The 18,394-nt window shown below is 34.7% G+C and overlaps 2 protein-coding genes across 5 annotated transcripts; one reads left to right on the forward strand and one right to left on the reverse strand.

Moving 5' to 3' along the window:
- Nucleotides 1-2,843: 2,843 nt before the first annotated feature.
- Nucleotides 2,844-10,969, reverse strand: LOC139894106 (serine/threonine-protein kinase BLUS1-like). Of its 4 annotated transcripts, none has more exons than XM_071877311.1 (20): nt 10,780-10,969; nt 10,276-10,591; nt 9,508-9,762; nt 9,256-9,380; nt 8,814-8,858; nt 8,640-8,721; nt 8,481-8,549; nt 8,226-8,396; nt 8,019-8,084; nt 7,353-7,421; nt 7,104-7,202; nt 6,979-7,022; nt 6,056-6,190; nt 5,433-5,542; nt 5,238-5,332; nt 5,118-5,159; nt 4,243-4,311; nt 3,775-3,836; nt 3,642-3,693; nt 2,844-3,214 (listed from the first exon to the last, which is right to left on the reverse strand). In XM_071877311.1, the coding sequence occupies exons 2-20, from the start codon at nt 10,432-10,434 to the stop codon at nt 3,209-3,211; spliced, it is 1,755 nt and encodes a 584-aa protein (XP_071733412.1). In that variant the 5' UTR covers nt 10,435-10,591; nt 10,780-10,969; the 3' UTR covers nt 2,844-3,208. The 4 variants fall into 4 exon arrangements, with proteins under 4 accessions (XP_071733412.1, XP_071733410.1, XP_071733409.1 ...); XM_071877309.1 differs by having other exon boundaries at nt 2,846-3,214; nt 5,433-5,548; nt 10,276-10,577; XM_071877308.1 differs by having other exon boundaries at nt 2,846-3,214; nt 5,433-5,548.
- A 4,688-nt stretch (nt 10,970-15,657) lies between these two features.
- Nucleotides 15,658-17,864, forward strand: LOC139894107 (pentatricopeptide repeat-containing protein At4g16390, chloroplastic-like). Its single transcript, XM_071877312.1, has one exon. It carries the CDS (start codon nt 15,679-15,681, stop codon nt 17,686-17,688), a length of 2,010 nt encoding a protein of 669 aa, XP_071733413.1. The 5' UTR covers nt 15,658-15,678; the 3' UTR covers nt 17,689-17,864.
- Nucleotides 17,865-18,394: the final 530 nt, after the last annotated feature.

The following is an 18,394-nucleotide window of genomic DNA, read 5'->3' on the forward strand; positions in this document are numbered from 1 at the left end:
GTTGTGTTCCTAACATTATTTCGAGTTTAACGATAGTGTCGGAAAAATTTAACTCGTTGCGAGGGAGAAGATATGACCCGTTGAATATTTGGGTGAAGTTTATTTAATTTTTTTTTATGAAAATGGTTATTTGACACTTTACTCCCCTGTTTGGGGGGCGATTTGAATATTTGAAAAAAGTGGGAGGGGTGTCTTTGTTGATGTAGTGAAATTTAATTATAATTATAAAAAAAAAGTGAAAGGACGAAAATGCCCCTAGTTATAAGATGGAGAACATGCGGATAAGAGGAGGTAGGGAGTAGACTAATTACAGGAACCATAGATATACAGGTGGAGAACATGCGAAGAGTTTAGGAGAAGGAATGGTCCGTAAAAGGATTAGTAGGCAAAAAGACTGGGATAGTTGGGGAACGAATGGGAGAAAAGGTAAAAAAAAAAAAGGGGCAGCCAATCAGATGCTTTTATCAACTCTTGTTATTAGCTTTTTGGGTAATGACCATTGCAAATATAATGACCATATTGCAAGACTAACAAATGGAATTAATGGAAGGTGTAAAGCTTCTTCGTTAAGTTTTGCAAGTTGATATGCAAGAGTGAAGCTATTAAGTCAAAAAGGTAAAGCATTGCACTAATTGCTTGTTCTCTCCAACTTTATTCGGTGATAACCAAACAGGACTTATTGGGGTTAAAATGATGAAGCTAGGCGCATTAATAGGGGCAGAAAGTTATAGATTTCTATATATGTGGGTACTTACTACTTAGACATGTTCTTCGTCTCCTTCCTTCTACCTTTAATAGTTTGCAAACTTTTTAGTACACATTATTACTTAGCAATATGTCTCGATAATTTAGTACTTATTAATTTCAATTAATTATAGTATTATTGGTGACACGGTATAATAGTAAACTTTAATTCATTTCTATAACTTGTTTCACTCACTTTTTGGATAGTCTGAAAGTTTTAAAATCCAACTCGTTTACTCTTTTACCTTTTTGGATTTTTGTCATTGGACAATAATCCGAAAACTCTCGCATAGTAAGTCAAAAAATTGAGTAAATCACACCCCCCCCCCCCCCCCCCCCCCCCCCAAAAAAAATTGTTCTAAAATCCCGTGAGTAATAATTTTTTTTAGGGCCTATAGTTTTTTCTTAAAATCTTCTTGTTTATAAAAATACGATGAAGAGATCTCTTCTTGAGAGTAACTAGAAAAAGTACAATTCGAACAATGATAGAATTCACTACGACGCTCAACATGACTGTAGTCCAAACCAAGAACCAAGTAAACCTTTGAGTTATTAACTGTACTTTTTTGTGTTCCATGTTTTACAATAAAAACATAAGCCTGCCTATGTGGCACTCATATTATGGTGAGTAGTCACAGAGACAGGGGTATACACGACAACCGAATCTTCAAAAATTCTCATATATTAGTGTGGTTGAGAAGAGTAGTTAAAATGGAGATTGAGACGTCAAGACAGAAGATGGTAACCCGTTGAGAATGTAAGTTGTTGAGCTGAACGCGTCAATATAGAGGGATACAGAAGCATGAGCAATAAAAATCGTGGCTAACCTCATTTCGGTAAATGTCAATGCTTGCGTCAGGGCCGGTCCAGAGAATTTGGATGCCCAGTGCGAACATCTCAAATATATGCCCCCTTGGCTCCCCTCAAAGGTCGTGAGAATCGTTATTGTGAGGATTGCTCACGTATCCACTTAAAAAAATATGTAACTATACTGCCTCTGTCCCATATCTATTGTTCTAAGACAAAAAATACTCGATTTAAAAAAAGGTGGCTGTCACATGACAGTCTTACCCCTTGCCTCTTAATTAAATTCCATTTTAAGCCCTAAGTCCAGCAAAATATGTTTTAATAACTAAAAAGGTTCTCGAATATTAAGATTCTTTCCATCCATATTAGAAAAAAAAGTTTCCCTATATTTAAGCCATATCAGTCTCATATTGAACGATGATATAGTTAATTCGCATTATCAAACACTCCCTGACGTCTCAAAAAAACTGTCTTAATTTAAATTTTGAGGTTTTTTTATCAACTCCACTTTAAATATTTTTATTTGTATGATATAATATTTGATTAAAATTATATAGATGAATTGATTATAAATGTATTTTTTTTATTGGTATAACGTTATGAATAATACAAACAAAACAACTCAAAGTCAAAGAAGAAAAATTTTGAAAGTTAAATGAGGATTTTTTTGAGACGGAGAAAGTAGTACATTAATTGACATGTTTAATTTAACAAAAATACATAAACATAAAACATCCTTTTCAAGTTTAAAAAAAAAGGGAAAATCACCAAGTTTCAACTCAATATAGTCCCAATTGATTTAATGAAACAAACTAGAACCAAGAGTATTGCATAAAACTTTAGTCAGCTACTAATCCTTCTTTGACTCAAAAGTCAAAAGCGTCCATCTAAATAGCCACAATACTAGTATACTACTACATGACACCACTTCTGAAAATGTAGTTTAACTACTGAATACTGATTTATGTACGCATATTTACTACGGAGTAATACTACATACCAAATGCAATGCCCTACAAGTAATACTGTCATTCATGTTTCTGATTTAACTCAGTTTGAAAGTATACCCAGCCTATACCTTCAACAAGAACCCGCAAACCGTGATGCTTTTCCAACTTTGTTGTAAATTTAACCATAAAGAACGTCCACTTTTAACTTAATACAAACTAATACAGGACCACAGTGTCAGTAGCAATATACTAAATGCATATTGTGACACCATAATAATATATCTAATAAGAGAAACTCAATAGCCACATATGCGAAATTGATCCAACAATTATATGATAAAATGGTAAATTATAATGTAATATCAACATTGTGGTCTGTCTAACCTACAAGGTTCAAAGTACAAACATTGTGCTATAAACATGATAAATTGAAAGCTAAACATCACTTTAATTAATTATAAAAGGAGATGAGAGCATTTGCTTCCATTTAAATAGGATGCAAATGCATAAAAAAAGGTAAATACCAAACCACATGAAGAAAAAAAAAAAAAAAAACTACTCCGTATGACACAAGACTCAAAAACAGCTAATAACCAAAACTATGTATATGTGTATGAACAAATTTGAACCTTTTCACAATGTCATTAATCTCGGATGAAAAACGTTCCATTCGATTAGGTGGCGGATGATGTAATGCAACTCGTGTTTCATGCCTGAAAAGTTCACACTAATTAGCACACTGAGAGAGACTTATACATTAAGTAGAGATGGCTACTGGCAAAATGCTAGATTAGGTAACACGGCAAATGGACTCCGACTTGAGACAGAACAACTTCTGTCCCTATTTGATCTCTGGTTTTTCGTAGTTGACACATTAAAAAAGACAATAGAAACTAAATAATTAATTTATTACATATTAGTGATCATTATAGGCAGGTTGTAATAATGAGAATACGCTTTGAACAACTTCCAAACCACTTGTCTCATTTGATTCATGTTACCTATTTCCTGTTTAGCTAAACTTAATGATATTACTCATGTAATTACGACAGCCCAAATCGACCCACTCATATGTAAATGGGTAAAAGTGACACCTCTATAGGTAAAGAATAGAACTTTAATGGGACACATAATTCTGACCTGGCCATTTCCAGCTTTGTATTTCTTGAGCTCCTCTTGTGCAAATATAAGCCTACACACATAACATAGGACGTTATAACAGAACCATGTTAATTAGCACCTACAGAAAGATGTATATGAAACGGTGGTTGACCTCCGCTGTAAATCGGTTATCTCATTAAGTAATTCCTTTTCTCTATCATCGATTGCCTCTAACTGCAAAAATAAGTAATTAATTAACATCCATTTATTTTATGCTCAATTAGCACCTTCAATAAAAGCAAAGCATGTGAACATCAGAATATAAGGAATTTGGGTAATAAGTTATACTGTCCAAGGTCAAACAGATCCAAGTTTAAACGTTGGATGCATCTGAAGTTGGAAGTTTAGTCAAACGAGTCCGGACTCACTCCAGGAGTATTCAGATCCTTACAACCTCCGAAATTGTTTCGTTAAAGAAACATATGCATTGGTATGTTATGGATGTAATCATGTAAGTATTGCAATCAGATGCAGTATGATAGTTTACGGAAAAAAGTGTAGGTGAGGAACCTAACCATTCTGAACATTATATATCGGTCTAGCCAATAAATTTATCATATTGACTGGACCGGATACATACCTTTGATGATTTTTCAAGGCTAGTGCTGTTGTTGGCTGAAGTATGAGGAATAGGATGTTCCATCATTACCTACACATATGAAACAATCATCAGGTACACATCAATCCAGTACTTCAACTTCTATCTAATTGCATGCAGGTCTTTCAGATTAACATGAAAAGGATATATCATATTGCAATATTCTTGAATCTTAAAGTAATGTTAAAGAAAAATATTCATTCCAAAAATGGGCTACAAACTATACGGATCCTCAAATATATGAGAGAGCAATATAATTTGAGTCTACCAATGCTATTTTCTTCTGCTTTTGAGCTTCAACGGTGTTTTCCTTCATAGTTTAAGACTTAATAGGTGGTAAAAATGGATGGGTTGGTTAATGGTGAAAGATGCCTTTAAGATCAGTTGAGAACGGTCAGGTAACCACATTGGGCTGATCGGCTGACCCAAAAGACTTGTTCTCCATAATTTCAAGTATTCTTAAATATAATTAGTGTAGCAAATATGATTACAAATTTTCTACAATTCACTGAGATATAATGGGATAATATTCCTGCTTTCTGATAGGCTATAAAAAAACATGTTGATACCAATCACCCCTTTGGATTTTAAAAACTTAAAAGTTACAAATCGGAAAATGAAAACCAGGTAGCAGCCTTTCTAATGGTTTAGCTGAATATGTTCATCTCAATATAGCAAGCATTTAGGGTGTGGTCTCCGTGATTTATTTGGATTTGTTGACAACAAATAACGAATAAAATGATATGCTAAAGGCAAATAAACACAAATTTGTCCATTTAAAAAAACTTTTATACAGCAGACGTTCAACATACAGCTACCAAAATACCATAACAGTATTAAGTAGTGTATACTCATACCCGCATGCTCGGACTCTTTAGCAGTACTGGAGATGAAGTTCCCTGAAAGAAACTAGTGGCTGGTATTAACAATCTAAACGTATATGGAAAAAATTAAAATAAAAAAATAGAAACGTTTACCTTGTCAGGTTCAGCAGTTTCAGATGAAACTTTAAAACGCCCTTTCTGTTGAAATTTATTGGACCTTGCTTTCTCATCTTGTTCATCACTAGTTACTGTTACACGAATACTGTTAACAGAAGAAACTACGCTTTCCTTTAATACAGTATAAAAATAATAATAATGAAGCGGTTAAAGATCAAACTATAAATTTACATGTTGTTTTGGAAGCAGCTTTAGGTATGGAATCGGATGTAACCGCATTTATCGTCTGAACTGACTGAGATCCATTAGAGTTAGGGACTACAGGAATCTGGCCTTGCAACCTGCAACTGAAATAAATTTGTAAGAGAATAAGACGGATGTTGTAGTGAACTACACATTCATCAGTGTTATCAAAATAAACCATAATGTTTGTGTACTGATGGGTCGCTTTAGGTTACCATTTTTTCTTTAACAAGTCAACTGGGTTACGCCATCAAATTTAACAGAAAGAAAATGGGTCAGTCAAGCAAGCAGAAAGTCATTCAAATGCACGAAAAATCTCCTAATTACATTATGAAATCAAGTGATTTCTTAAAAATATAGTCTTTATGATTCTTAAAACCTCAATGGACCGATAAATAAGTGTGTGTGCAGCACAACCCAACCTAACCAGTTTTAACCTGATGTTACAATCTACCCACTTTGTACATTACCAGCCCTCCCGTTTAGCCATCCTAATACAAGAAACCTTACTTATTCCACATGTGTAGAGAATACATATATATATATACATATTATAAGTATTGTAAGAACATAAACAACTACATATATCATCTAAGCGAGAGATGTCATACTCATTCACTGCAATGCTTCTAGGTGAAGATTCCCCACTGTGGGGATTAGATGCAACGCCACTAATGGATTCTTCGTCATATGAAATAGAATTCTGCGGACTAACGGTTCCATTGGTGGAACTCTCATATCCGCCTCTGAACGTTTATATATAACAAATTGAAACCCACACATCATAAGGAATCAAAATCATAAGATAGTATATAACTAAATTACTAAAAGATGCGGGTCAATATAATAGATATCGCTTATACCTGGAAAACGGGTCAGGTTGAGTCGGTTTGGGTAACGGGTCAAAACAGTTTTGGGTTGAAATGGGTCATGGGACAAACGGGTAAAAAATTTGGACGAGTCCAAACGGGTCAGGTTGGGTCGGTTTGAGTAACAGTTTGAAACGGGTAAAGGGTCAAATGGGTCAAATGGGTCCAAACGGGTCATATACTTTTACATATGATTGTTTACATTTATTATATTGTTTGTTATTTTTATTTTTTATTAATCTTTATTAGATATATAAGAAAATATTTAATAATACAAAATAATTGATATAACCATTAATGCTTTTATAATTGATTGACAGATGAAACTTGTTATGCTCGACCCATTTGACCCATTCACAAAACTCATTAGACATGTCTATATTTATTGAACTTTAGGATTTGATACCCATTTGACCCGATCTTTCATATTTTGTATAAGACCCAATAGGACGGAGAAAAACTCATTGGACCTATATTTAAGTTTTGGTTTACATTTCCAGGCCTAATTTTTTTCAAGGCCCAATTGACCCAAAAGCTTGACCCAATTGACCCAAATTTGAGAGTATGGGTCTCAATTTCCAGGTATAATATCGCTATAAGAGCAGTATGAAGAAACCTATAATTGTATTTTAAGAAATGGTGTAGATAAACATAAGTTGACATACACAAATGATGAAGCGGTAGAGTTGACAATTGAAGCAGATCCCACCTAAAACACGTTGAACTATTAATTTTAGAGCGAAAACATAATGCAAGAAAATATGCACAAATTAAAAAAATAATGGCATACATCTCTAGATCTAGAAGGCTCGCCCATATATGGATGTGCAAGTCCTTTTTCAACAGTACCAGTCCCAGTCCCATTACTGTCAGATATTGAGTCTTCATCCTGGACGTGTTTACAAAAAAAATTAGATTATTAACATAATAGATCATTACAATGATAATTAGTTTGATTTATTTACAAAATGCGAAAGAGCTTATAACGGCTATAAATTGTAAGAACCTATTAGTAAAGGAAAAATATCAATGATCATACCAATATAGCCCGAGCTTTCAGATCTACAAGGTCGAAGTTCCAGCCGCTAATTCCTCTATTATATTCATGCTGAAAACAAGTTGCAAAATCACAATTAGAGACCAGAAATTAACAAAGATGCGCAGCACACACAAAGAAACAGTCCAAACATCATGTGGGATAATATGAGAGTGAATAGGTCATAACAATAAGAAGAGCTTTACGAACTACAGTCACATTATACAAAATGGAAAAACAGGTGGGCCAGGTAGGTTTAGTAAGGTTAGAAATAGGTACCTGTAGTACTCATCATCACCGACATAAATTTTTGTTCATTTTTTATTGTTTCCAAAAAGGTTCAGCACAAAGAATATGGTTACAAAATTTATGTAATTACAGTAACAGTCTAAATTTCTTATTGAAGTGATTTAAAACTAATACAGCGCATTTTCATTAAGAATACACATGGTGCAACTTTTGATCCATTTTAACACATTCGAATTGTTCCAATTTTTGCTCTCTTTGGTTTTACTTTATTAAATTGTCGAAGATAAAAGCGCACCAATTGAACAATTAATTTATAAATAGTCTAAGATCAGCCACATCTAGCAGAAACAAAAATAAATACCTACATTCAGTAATTTTCTTTATATGATTTGATACGTTTCCTATAAAATTAAACCGTACCTGTGACATTTCCTCCTTCTGTCCATCTGGTATTTTCTTTTGCACAACCATCTCTTCTTCTTTTTTCTATCATTCAAATACATAACTTAAATGACATGCTGATTACAGTAACATAATATATGTGATTTTTTTTTCCGTTCAAAAAAATTAAATGAATAACATATATGTTTTTGACAAAGGCAGAGTAATCACAAATAAAAATAATACCTTCAATGCCTGGAGCCGTTCACCAAGAGCTGGCAGTCCTTCCAAAAGCTTACGTGCTATAAACTCATTAGATTTTGCTTGTTTGAAAAAAGAATGCTTAAGCAGCCTTTTTGCAGAAGGACGTTTTAAAGGATCTTTAACCAAGCAACTTGCAATCATCTGCTTAAAAGACTTTCAACCGAGAACATACCACACAAAAATTAGGCAATGTGATCAAACAGTGAATTACGAAGGAAATAAAACAGATCATATTACCTTAGAAAACTTCTTGTCCCTTTCGTAATCAAGCCCAGGAGGTGCATTTTGCAATGTCATGAGCAAAACCTGTAATTTTAGAAGTATTTTAAGTTGTGAAGACCTGAGTTTTATATATAACCACATAAAAGAAGGTATGAACAAATAAGATAGATGCACCTTCATTGGAGGATATTTTGAGAAAGGAGCATGCCCGTGGGCAAGCTCCAGCGCTGTTATGCCGAAAGACCAGATATCAGCCCTGTAGATATTACCAGACTATTATTAATATTCCACTTCTAATTTTTACCGGACAATATAAATATTGAAGAAAACTAAATAAAGAATACTGACTTGAAGTCATAGCCATGCAATTGTTCCATAACCTCAGGTGCCATCCTGGGAGAATGTAAATAACAGAAAGTATAAATTCACATGAATTCACTACATACCACAACAAAGACCAAGGATGCACAAATTGCTATTCGGGGAGTACTCGGTCGGGTTTTCATAGGGAGTACTCCGGGAGTACTCGTATGTTGACCATGTTTGACTTTGACTGATTTTGACTGATTTTGAAAGTAATCCCAAGGTTTTCCAAATTTTCTCTGATTTTTCAAGTAATTCTGAGTTTGGGCCAAGTTTGACCGAGTAATTCCTAGTTCTTCAACACTGACAAAGACCCTAGCTTCCATACTTATTTGAAAACGTAAGCATGTCGGTCCCTAAAATAACAAGACAATTTGACACACACAAAAAAAGTCTGCAGTAGTTATGCAAGTATAGATAATGATACCAGCATGGTGTCCCAACAAATGTATTGCGCATGCGTTGTCTATCGCCGGAATCGAATAGACAAGCAGAAACACCGAGATCTCCCAGCTTGATGCCACCACGCTCGCAAATGAGAATGTTACCAGCCTATTAAAACAGCAAAAAGAATAGCACCCAAAAACTCAATTTAGACGTCTCCACACATAAAAAGCTTACTTAACATAGTGATGTACAAATTCAGAGATTATAAGATTTAAATGAGGATAGAATTCACCTTGACATCTCGATGGATGAGGCCATGATCGTGAAGATACTCCAATGCCTTTAATACCTCACGCAGTATAGTTGCAATAACAACTTCCTCAAAACCGTCAGGATGAGAAGATTTCAGTATATGGAGGCAAGAACCACCAGGCATAAAAGGCATGACAACCCATAGGCTATGGTCGTTTACAAACGAACAGTGCGATTTAAGAACATTTGGATGATCAACTAGGATCATCGTCTGAGCTTCACGTGATATATTGTTCTGATAGCATATTACCAAGTGAGCAATAAAACAGAATTAGTTAAATGTTCATTAGTCAAACATAGATAGGAGCTCTAAATCCATTAATCTCCTAATCTCTCGATTGATGTGCAGTTTGATTTGACTTATTACAATGTCAAAAAATATCAGTTTAGATCATCAAACTGAGTTTACATATACTGTGCAAACTAATACAGTAATAAATAACAAATAAACGAATCAATACCGTTCTATCAAGCATAACCACAGTTAAACTCATTACAGTAACAATACTAACGAATTATCAAAAGCAAATCGAATCAAAACAGTGCAGATAACTATCATATCATGCAAAAGGAATACGATAAACAATCGACAAACCACCATCCTATCAGGTATAGCCACAGTTCTGAACTAAATTTATGAACAAATCATCAAAAAAATAATAGAAAATCAGTCTACATCATAATTCATATTAGTATATATACATATATCATGCTATAACATTAACAGTAACAGGAAAACAGGAATTACCAGATCACTGTTAGCGCGCTCAAGATCGAGAACTTTAATTGCAACAATCTGGTTATTAGGAATACACATAGCTCTAAAAACGGAAGCACTAACACCTTGTCCTACCTCCTCATACAGCACATAGTTTTCAGCACCAACTGGATACTTTTTCTTCTCCATTTGTTAATGTTATTATTTCAATTTCAAATAATTCTAACTTTAATACTTACTTATTATTACTATTTTGTGTGAACACAATTGAAGTCTATTGAATATCGAACAATACGCAGATTCGGCTTTCAGGTGATCTTCGAATCCGTAATCTACAATAATTCCTCTTTAGCGAGAAAAAAAAGCCGCATATATATCATTAATGTAACAACTATTAATTAATTAATTAATTAATATTATTATATTACGGAGTACTTAATATAATTATAATAAAAATAAAAAAAAATTATAATAATAACGTAAATTAAATGAGAATCGAGGTATAAATTTACGTAATAGAAAGGAAAAGCTCACAGGAATTGAGTTTAGATCCGTTTGATTATATTAAAAGCTGCCAAATCAACGATCAGAGTTTGCGATGTATGTATATATTTTTCTATATGAATGTGTACGGTGACGGAGCTGGTGACGGTGAGGGTGAGATTTGGAGAGAAAAAGAGGAGCTAATGTAACGGCGCACGAACAGGTGACGAGAGCATGCTATATTTTGAATTGGAATTGGAAAGCAGAAACAATGTGTTAGTGATATGTGCTGATAGCTCGACACGTGTTATTTGATTAGTGACGATTACCACTATTTATTTATGTTTGACTGGGATTTGGATTTGCTTCAGGGACGAATGTAGGCCCTATTGGTTTTCGTCCATGATATTTTAACAAATTGATTTTGTTAAATTAAATATAGAAAAATGGTGGGCAGTTACGCTGAAAATACCAAAGCTATTTGTTTTTCTGATTTTACCGTGACATCCGGCCTTGTTTTCGCCCTATAACTTTTAACACTTGTAAACTACTTTATTTAATTAATTTGGTGGATCATCTCCTAGTGATGAAGTATGTCATCATTGTTAGTGTTCGTTCGAAAAAGGAAATGAGAAGAATACGTTGATGTGGCGTTGATGTTGTGGTATGTGCAGTAGTGATTCTGAAATTTCTACAGGGTCCTATAAAATTTAAGTGGTAATTTGTAAAAAAAATTCTAAAAAATGAGCGTTGAAATGCTTAAGTTGATTGTAGATTTAATTAACTATCATCAAAAAGTTGATGTTAATAGGGGAGCTGTCATTAGAAAAATTCTAGCAATAAGTATCCACATATTTATTTAGTATGTTCTTTTTTTTTTTTTTTTTTTTGAAAGAAATACACAATGTCTCGTTCATCTAGCGGTAGCGTTAAGGTAATTTTTTTAATTTTGAGGTTATAGGTTTAGATTTAGGAATGGACATTAATGTTTATTTGTTGAAAAAGTTTATGTTGAAATATGTAAGATGTTTTAAAAAAATCTTAATGTCATTGGAGAACTCAAAGGTCACACCAATTACATAGTGGAAATCAATATTCATACAATGTGTGAGACGAAAGGTTATAGTGACGATATTTTAATTATATACTCCGTAATATTTTTTATTTTTTATGTATTTATTGTAAGAGGTCTCATGTTCAATTCTTGGAGTGGCCAGGGAAGGGTTGGAAATAGCCTGAGAGTATTTCTGATGGACTGCGTACACTAGAGTATGGGGTCGGATTACTCGCTCTTCCCGGGTAACCCGAACAGGGAAAACCTTACAACTTTACTTTATTGTAAGAATACGTTTGGAAAAATGAGATAATTAACACACAAGATGTTATATTTTTGGTACCTTATAAGTCATAACTATATGTCGGCTGCACTTGTTCCTTTACAGGTAAAATGGAGTGCCACCAGAATGGAAAGAGAATGAATGCTGTGAATGCGTGTTTGTTGTGCAAATGATAACAAGGTCATGAGTACAATTATAACCTCACCAGCTAGCTTTGCACAATGTGTGTGCCTTTTTCCAGGATTTATATGCATATAACGTGCCATTTGTATAACCAAATACTCCATATCATATATCATGAATGCGTATATTGACAATTGTATGTCACCCACTCCACGTGCCAACCTTTTTTTCTTCTTGACTTAGATACATAAGTATCCTTTTAGACTAGGCTCTAAAGTTGTAGATAATGACGATTGAATTTAACGAAGTTGTGTAATATACCACATCTGTTTGGTAATCGATGGGGAAGTTATAAAGAGGGGTTTAGTTATTGTTCGTGGGCCAGACGAGACTTTGGTTGGATATTCCACACTGGGAATGGCTAGTCAGGTTACAACTCACAGACTTGGCCTGGTAGTTGGTGAGGTTGGGATAATCGATTTTGAATTTTGAATTTAATTAGTATTTATATTATTTGTTCGTTTTAGATAATTAGTATTTTACAGTAGTTTTTTTTTTTTAATTAGCAAGGAAATCTTAACAAACACGTTGGCTCTCATTTAGATGGTAAATTTCGGGTAATCAAGCCCTCCGAGTGGAAGACCTGGTACCAGGTGAATTGTGCATTACACGCACTCTTTAGTCACACTCCTTTTCTGAACGATATGGCATGGTCAGGAATCAAACCCGAGTGGTGTGTTTCATTGCACAACTCGATAGCCACTCAAGCATTCATGCGTGCTTAATTAGTTTGTTAGTATAATAGGGAGTTTTTGATTTGCAAGGAAATAATTTCTATATATACTAAAAGGCACCCACCCCTTTTTTTTTATCGTTTGGGGCGTCTTCAACATATCAAACGACAAAACCACCACCCCACCTCAAAACTTACACTTTCACCCTCTCTTTCAGAGTCCAGTTCGTAACTATTTTAGGGGTATAAAACGTAAGTTCATGAGTATAAAATGTGAAATCAGTATTTAATTAAACAAACATAACCAAACATCACTTAAATTTTAAACGGGTCATATCTTTCTGCTCGCCGCGAGTTAAATTTTTTCGTCATCATCGTTCAACTCAAAATAAATTTACAAACGAAACGCAACTAAGAACATTTGAAATGACATCCACACCAATTAATTGGTAAATCGAAATGAAAAGGGTTGATGTTGCATGGCATGTCCAGAGTTAAGAAAGGAACACAGAAGCGGCTTGTAAATCGGTTGATTAACTCACTTTATTTCGGAGGGAACATATTCCTCCATCGAAGGGCAACAAACTTAAAAATAATGGTATATAGAATGGTAGTATGACATCCCTGAAGTTTGGCTTGGGTAGTATGAGGGTGAGATTCAACTTGGGAAAAACTGTCAACTCATGTTCGATTTTTCACTCTAAGCAGGGAATTTTAAACTTTTGATGATAGTGTCAACATCAATGCGATTTGAGAAGGTCTCTGTGAGTTTTCACAACCTTCTATGGCACTGCCAACATTGTCGCGAATTGAGTTTTCTCCTAACAAACAAATAATAACATTCGATGTCAATATCGCTGTTAGAAGAAATGGTAGTATGATTTTAATAACCTTGTCTGAAAATAAAATCATTTTAAAGAATTTTTGTTTTATGTTAGTTGTGTGTGATTTATGGTTACCAATATACGAGCCCAAAACTTTTCACTTAGGGTGCGTTTTTTTGCCTCTTAATGGAATGGTTCAGTGCTGAATGCTGAACCATTCAGCATTCAGTGCGTTTGTTTCTGACCTCTGAATGATATATGGTGCTGAATGATTAAGAATTCAGTGCTGAACCATTCAGAGATGAAACACTCTCTTAATCATTAAGAGCCAAAATTTTCTGTTATTTTCTCCTCAAATCTTATCCTTAACACTTGACTAACAAGTATACTGAATATTTTATTCATGTTAATTTAATTTTACTCAGTTTATATCGTTCATTCTAAATGATTATCAAACAGCTTATTTTCAGTCAGAACGAACTTTATTCAGAGGCTTTGAATCATTCAGATTCTGAACCATTCAGCGCTAAATCATTGAGTTTTATTAAACGCACACTTAGTCAACGATCGATTAGAACAAATCGTTGCTGGAATCGGACGGTCAGAATTTAACTTCAAACTAGTGTACGAACCCTCGCTTCGCGCCGGGGGTTCGGTTTTCAATGTATTTTGTTGCATTTAGTTTGTAAAATTATTTCGTGGCTAACGATGATGTCGTTGAAGCGCAACTCGAGTCGAACTAAAAGGTATAACCCGTGAAAGATTTAAATGTTATTTTAAGTTAACAATATAAGTGCATCTCCGCGTTTCGCTATGGAATTGCCGACTTTTAAAAATTTAACGAAAAATCAACGTATATGAAACGTACCCCAAATATTTAGCGTTTTTTAAAATGCGTCCGTTTTGCGTATAGCTAGTGACATTGTGTTCCTAAAATTATTTCTAGTTTAACGATGGCGTCAGAAAAATTTGACTCGTTCGAGCGAGAAGATATGGCCCGTTGAATATTTGGGTGGAGTTTATTTAAGATTTTTTATGAAAATGGTAATTTGACACTTTTATCCCCTTGTATGAGGGGCCGATTTGATTTTTCAAAGAAAGTGTGGGGTTTTTTTTGTGCAAATAAAATTTAGTTAAGTTAAAAAAAATATGAAAAGTCAAAAATGCCCTTGAGCACTATTCATTACCCCTCTCTCTTTTAGATATAGCTAGTGTTCGAACCCTCGCTTCGCGCCGGGTGTTCGATATTCAATGTATTTTATTGCGTTTAGTTTAGTTTGTAAAATTATTTCGTGGCTAACTATGATGTCGTTGAAGCGCAACTCGAGTCGAACTAAAAGGTATAACCCGTGAAAGATTTAAATGTTATTTTAAATTAACAATATGTGTGCATCTCTGCGTTTCGCTATGGAATTGTCGATTTTTAAAAATTTAACGCAAAATAAACGTGTATGAAAAGTACCCCAAATATTTATCGTTTTTTAAAAAGCGTCCGTTTTGCGTATAGCTAGTGACATTGTGTTCCTAAAATTATTTCGGGTTTAACGATGGTGTCGGAAAAATTTGACTCGATGCGAGCGAGAAGATATGACCCGTTGAATATTTGGGTGGAGTTTATTTAAGATTTTTTTATGAAAATAATAATTTGACACTAGGGGGCGTTTTGTTATTTTTTTTAGATAAAGTGTAGGGGGCTTTGTTGTGCAATTGAAAATTAGTTAAGTGTTTAAAAAATAAAAAAAAATTGGGAAAGTCGAAAATACTTTTACTATTCATTTGGACGCTCTCTTTTAGATATAGTTATAGTTATAATATAATATAATTATAATTATAATTATAATTATAATATAATATAATTATAATTATAATAATATAATATAATGTACTCACGATAAGAGGAGAATAACCCGAACAAATTATCTTGAGAAGAAAAATGGCTTGCTACCCATACGGCTTCTGCTCTTCAGTTTCATTTACTCGAACTCCAAAAACCTTTAACTCCCCAATTGTTTTTCAATCTCAACAGCTTAGAATCACTCAAATATCCGTACAAGAATCAGTTTCTGAAGTAACCCACGACAATAACAAGAAAAATTACATCTGGGTCAACCCTAAAAGTCCTAAAGCTTCAAACTTTAGGAAAAAATCATATGATTCAAGGTACACCATTCTCACCCAAGTAGCAGAATCTTTAAATTCATGTTCTCCTGTTGAAAAAGATGTTTGTCACGTTCTAGATACTAGTTTAAGTGGTAAATTAGTAGAACAAGATGGTGTTATTATTCTTAATAACTTGTCCAATACCCGAACTGCACGTATGGTGCTCAAATACTTTCAAGATAGATGTAAATTGAGTAGGGAGGTTGTTCTTTACAATGTGACTTTGAAAGTATTTAGAAAGTCAAAAGATTTAAGTGGTGCAGAGAAACTGTTCGATGAAATGCTTCAGAGAGGTGTTAAGCCTGATAATGTCACGTTTTCGACTATTATTGGATGTTCTCGGTTGAAATCGTTGCCTGGTAAGGCTGTAGAGTGGTTTGAAAAGATGTCAGGTTTCGGGATCCAACCGGATGATGTCACGTATTCAGTCATGATTGATTGCTACGGGAGAGTAGGAAACGTTGACATGGCGTTGAGATTATATGATCGTTCAAGGACCGAGAAATGGAGACTTGACGCCGTAACGTTCACTACGATTATCAAGATTTATGGGACTAGTGGGAATTTCGATGGGTGTTTGACCGTGTTTGAAGAAATGAAGGCGCTTGGTGTTAAGCCTAATTTAGTTTGTTATAATACATTGTTGGATGCTATGGGTAGAGCTAAAAGACCATGGCAGGTTAAGTCTATTTATCAGCAGATATTAAGTAACGGGTTAACGCCTGGTTGGGCAACTTATGCTGCTCTTATTCGTGCGTATGGTAAAGCTCGATACTGTGATGATGCGATGAACGTGTATAAAGAAATGAAGGCGAAAGGGATGAATTTGAGTAATGTTCTTTACAACATCCTTTTGTCTATGTGTGCTGATGTAGGTTTTGTCGATGAAGCTGTCGGGATATACGAGGACATGAAAACATGTTCCGATTGTCAACCTGATAGTTGGACTTATTCCGCGTTGATTACGATATTCTCGTGTTGCGGAAAAGTATCCGAAGCCGAGGCTACCGTACAGGAAATGACCGAAGCGGGTTTTGAACCGAATATATATGTTTTAACCTCTTTGATTCAATGTTATGGGAAATCGAATCGTACGGATGACGTTTTGAAGACGTTTGATCGAATTATAGAACTCGGTATAACTCCCGATGAGCGAACGTGTGGGTGTCTTCTTAATGTGATGACGCAAACTCCTAATGAAGAACTCGGTAAGCTTGCTACATGCATCGAAAAGGCTAATTCGAGACTTGGTCGTGTAGTGAAGCTTTTAATAGAGTCCGATATTGAAAATGGAAGTTTCAAGAATGATGCTAGTGAAGTACTAGTTAACGCGGGGTCCGATGTACGAAAAGCGTACTGCAATTGCTTAATTGATCTATGTATTAATCTTGATCAGCTTGAAAAGGCTTGTGATTTGTTAGAATTAGGGATTAATCTTGGGATATATAGTGACTTACAGACGAAATCTGCGAGTAACTGGTATTTACATTTGAAGAGTCTTTCGTTAGGGGCGGGTTTAACAGCGTTGCATATTTGGATTAATGATTTGACCAAGTGTTTGGAAGAGGGAGATGAGCTTCCACCGTTGCTTGGAATCAATACGGGTCATGGGAAACATAAGTATTCGGATAAAGGGTTGGCGGGTGGGGTTGAATCGCATCTTAAGGAACTGAATGCGCCTTTTTATGAGGCTCCTGAAAAGGCGGGATGGTTTTTAACGACAAAAGTTGCCGCCAAGTCTTGGTTGGAAGCTCGGTGTGCAGATGTCACGGTCGCTGCGTGAATGGTTTAGTGGAGGGAGTTAAAAATTTTGTTACTGCTGAGTTTTTGCATCTATTTGATGTTCACTAAAATTCGGGTTAGCGGTCGGTTATAAGTCATTCCAGATATCGGCTAAATTTTATAAAGCACATTGTTCTAATATCATAAAAAGTATTTTGTATGCTGCAGATGAACCATTCAGCCATATAAACATTCACTGAAAGGTCACTTAAAAGGGGTTCTACTTTGCCTTGTGGTTGACTTTTGTATTAAACTAGTTAGGTTTGGCCTTTGGGCAAAAAAAACCCCAAAAATGACGATGACATCAGCAACCGAAAAAAAAAAAAAGAAAAAACAAAACTCCCACAGTAGTTTGGTATATGCGAGTAATATATTACTACCTTCGATTTTCAAACAATAGAAAAATAGAAACCAGAGGTCAACGGTCAACCTGTAATTTAATCTTTAACCGAAACTCTGCTTTCGAGTCTTGATTTGCGTTTGGCCTGATTGTATTTTTATTCGTCTTTTTTCATCGACTGATGAAAAGACATTGTTTTATGTTATCGTTATTTTAGCAACAACAAAAAAAGATACGGTAATATCTAAGCATTGATGAGGTGCTAAGAGCACTCAGTATCGGAGTAAAATTCCCACCGTCTTCCAATTTCATGACCGACGCCGGCAACTTGGAGACCAGCACGCCGTCAGTTTCCGTCGATATCGGC

Source organism: Rutidosis leptorrhynchoides, chromosome 2 (assembly GCF_046630445.1).
Source record: "Rutidosis leptorrhynchoides isolate AG116_Rl617_1_P2 chromosome 2, CSIRO_AGI_Rlap_v1, whole genome shotgun sequence".
NCBI classification, from domain to species: Eukaryota; Viridiplantae; Streptophyta; class Magnoliopsida; order Asterales; family Asteraceae; genus Rutidosis; species Rutidosis leptorrhynchoides.

What these genes read in the sequence shown, in the direction of transcription:
- LOC139894106 (XM_071877309.1), bottom strand. Translation starts at nt 10,434, where the DNA reads ATGGAGAAGAAAAAGTATCCAGTTGGTGCTGAAAACTATGTGCTGTAT. An exon ending in TCATCCATCGAGATGTCAAG is followed by an intron (nt 9,381 to 9,507) that starts GTGAATTCTATC and finishes CTGTTTTAATAG; the next exon opens with GCTGGTAACATTCTCATTTG. An exon ending in AGAAGCATTGCAGTGAATGA is followed by an intron (nt 5,549 to 6,055) that starts GTATGACATCTC and finishes AATTTATTTCAG; the next exon opens with TTGCAGGTTGCAAGGCCAGA.
- LOC139894107 (XM_071877312.1), top strand. Translation starts at nt 15,679, where the DNA reads ATGGCTTGCTACCCATACGGCTTCTGCTCTTCAGTTTCATTTACTCGA.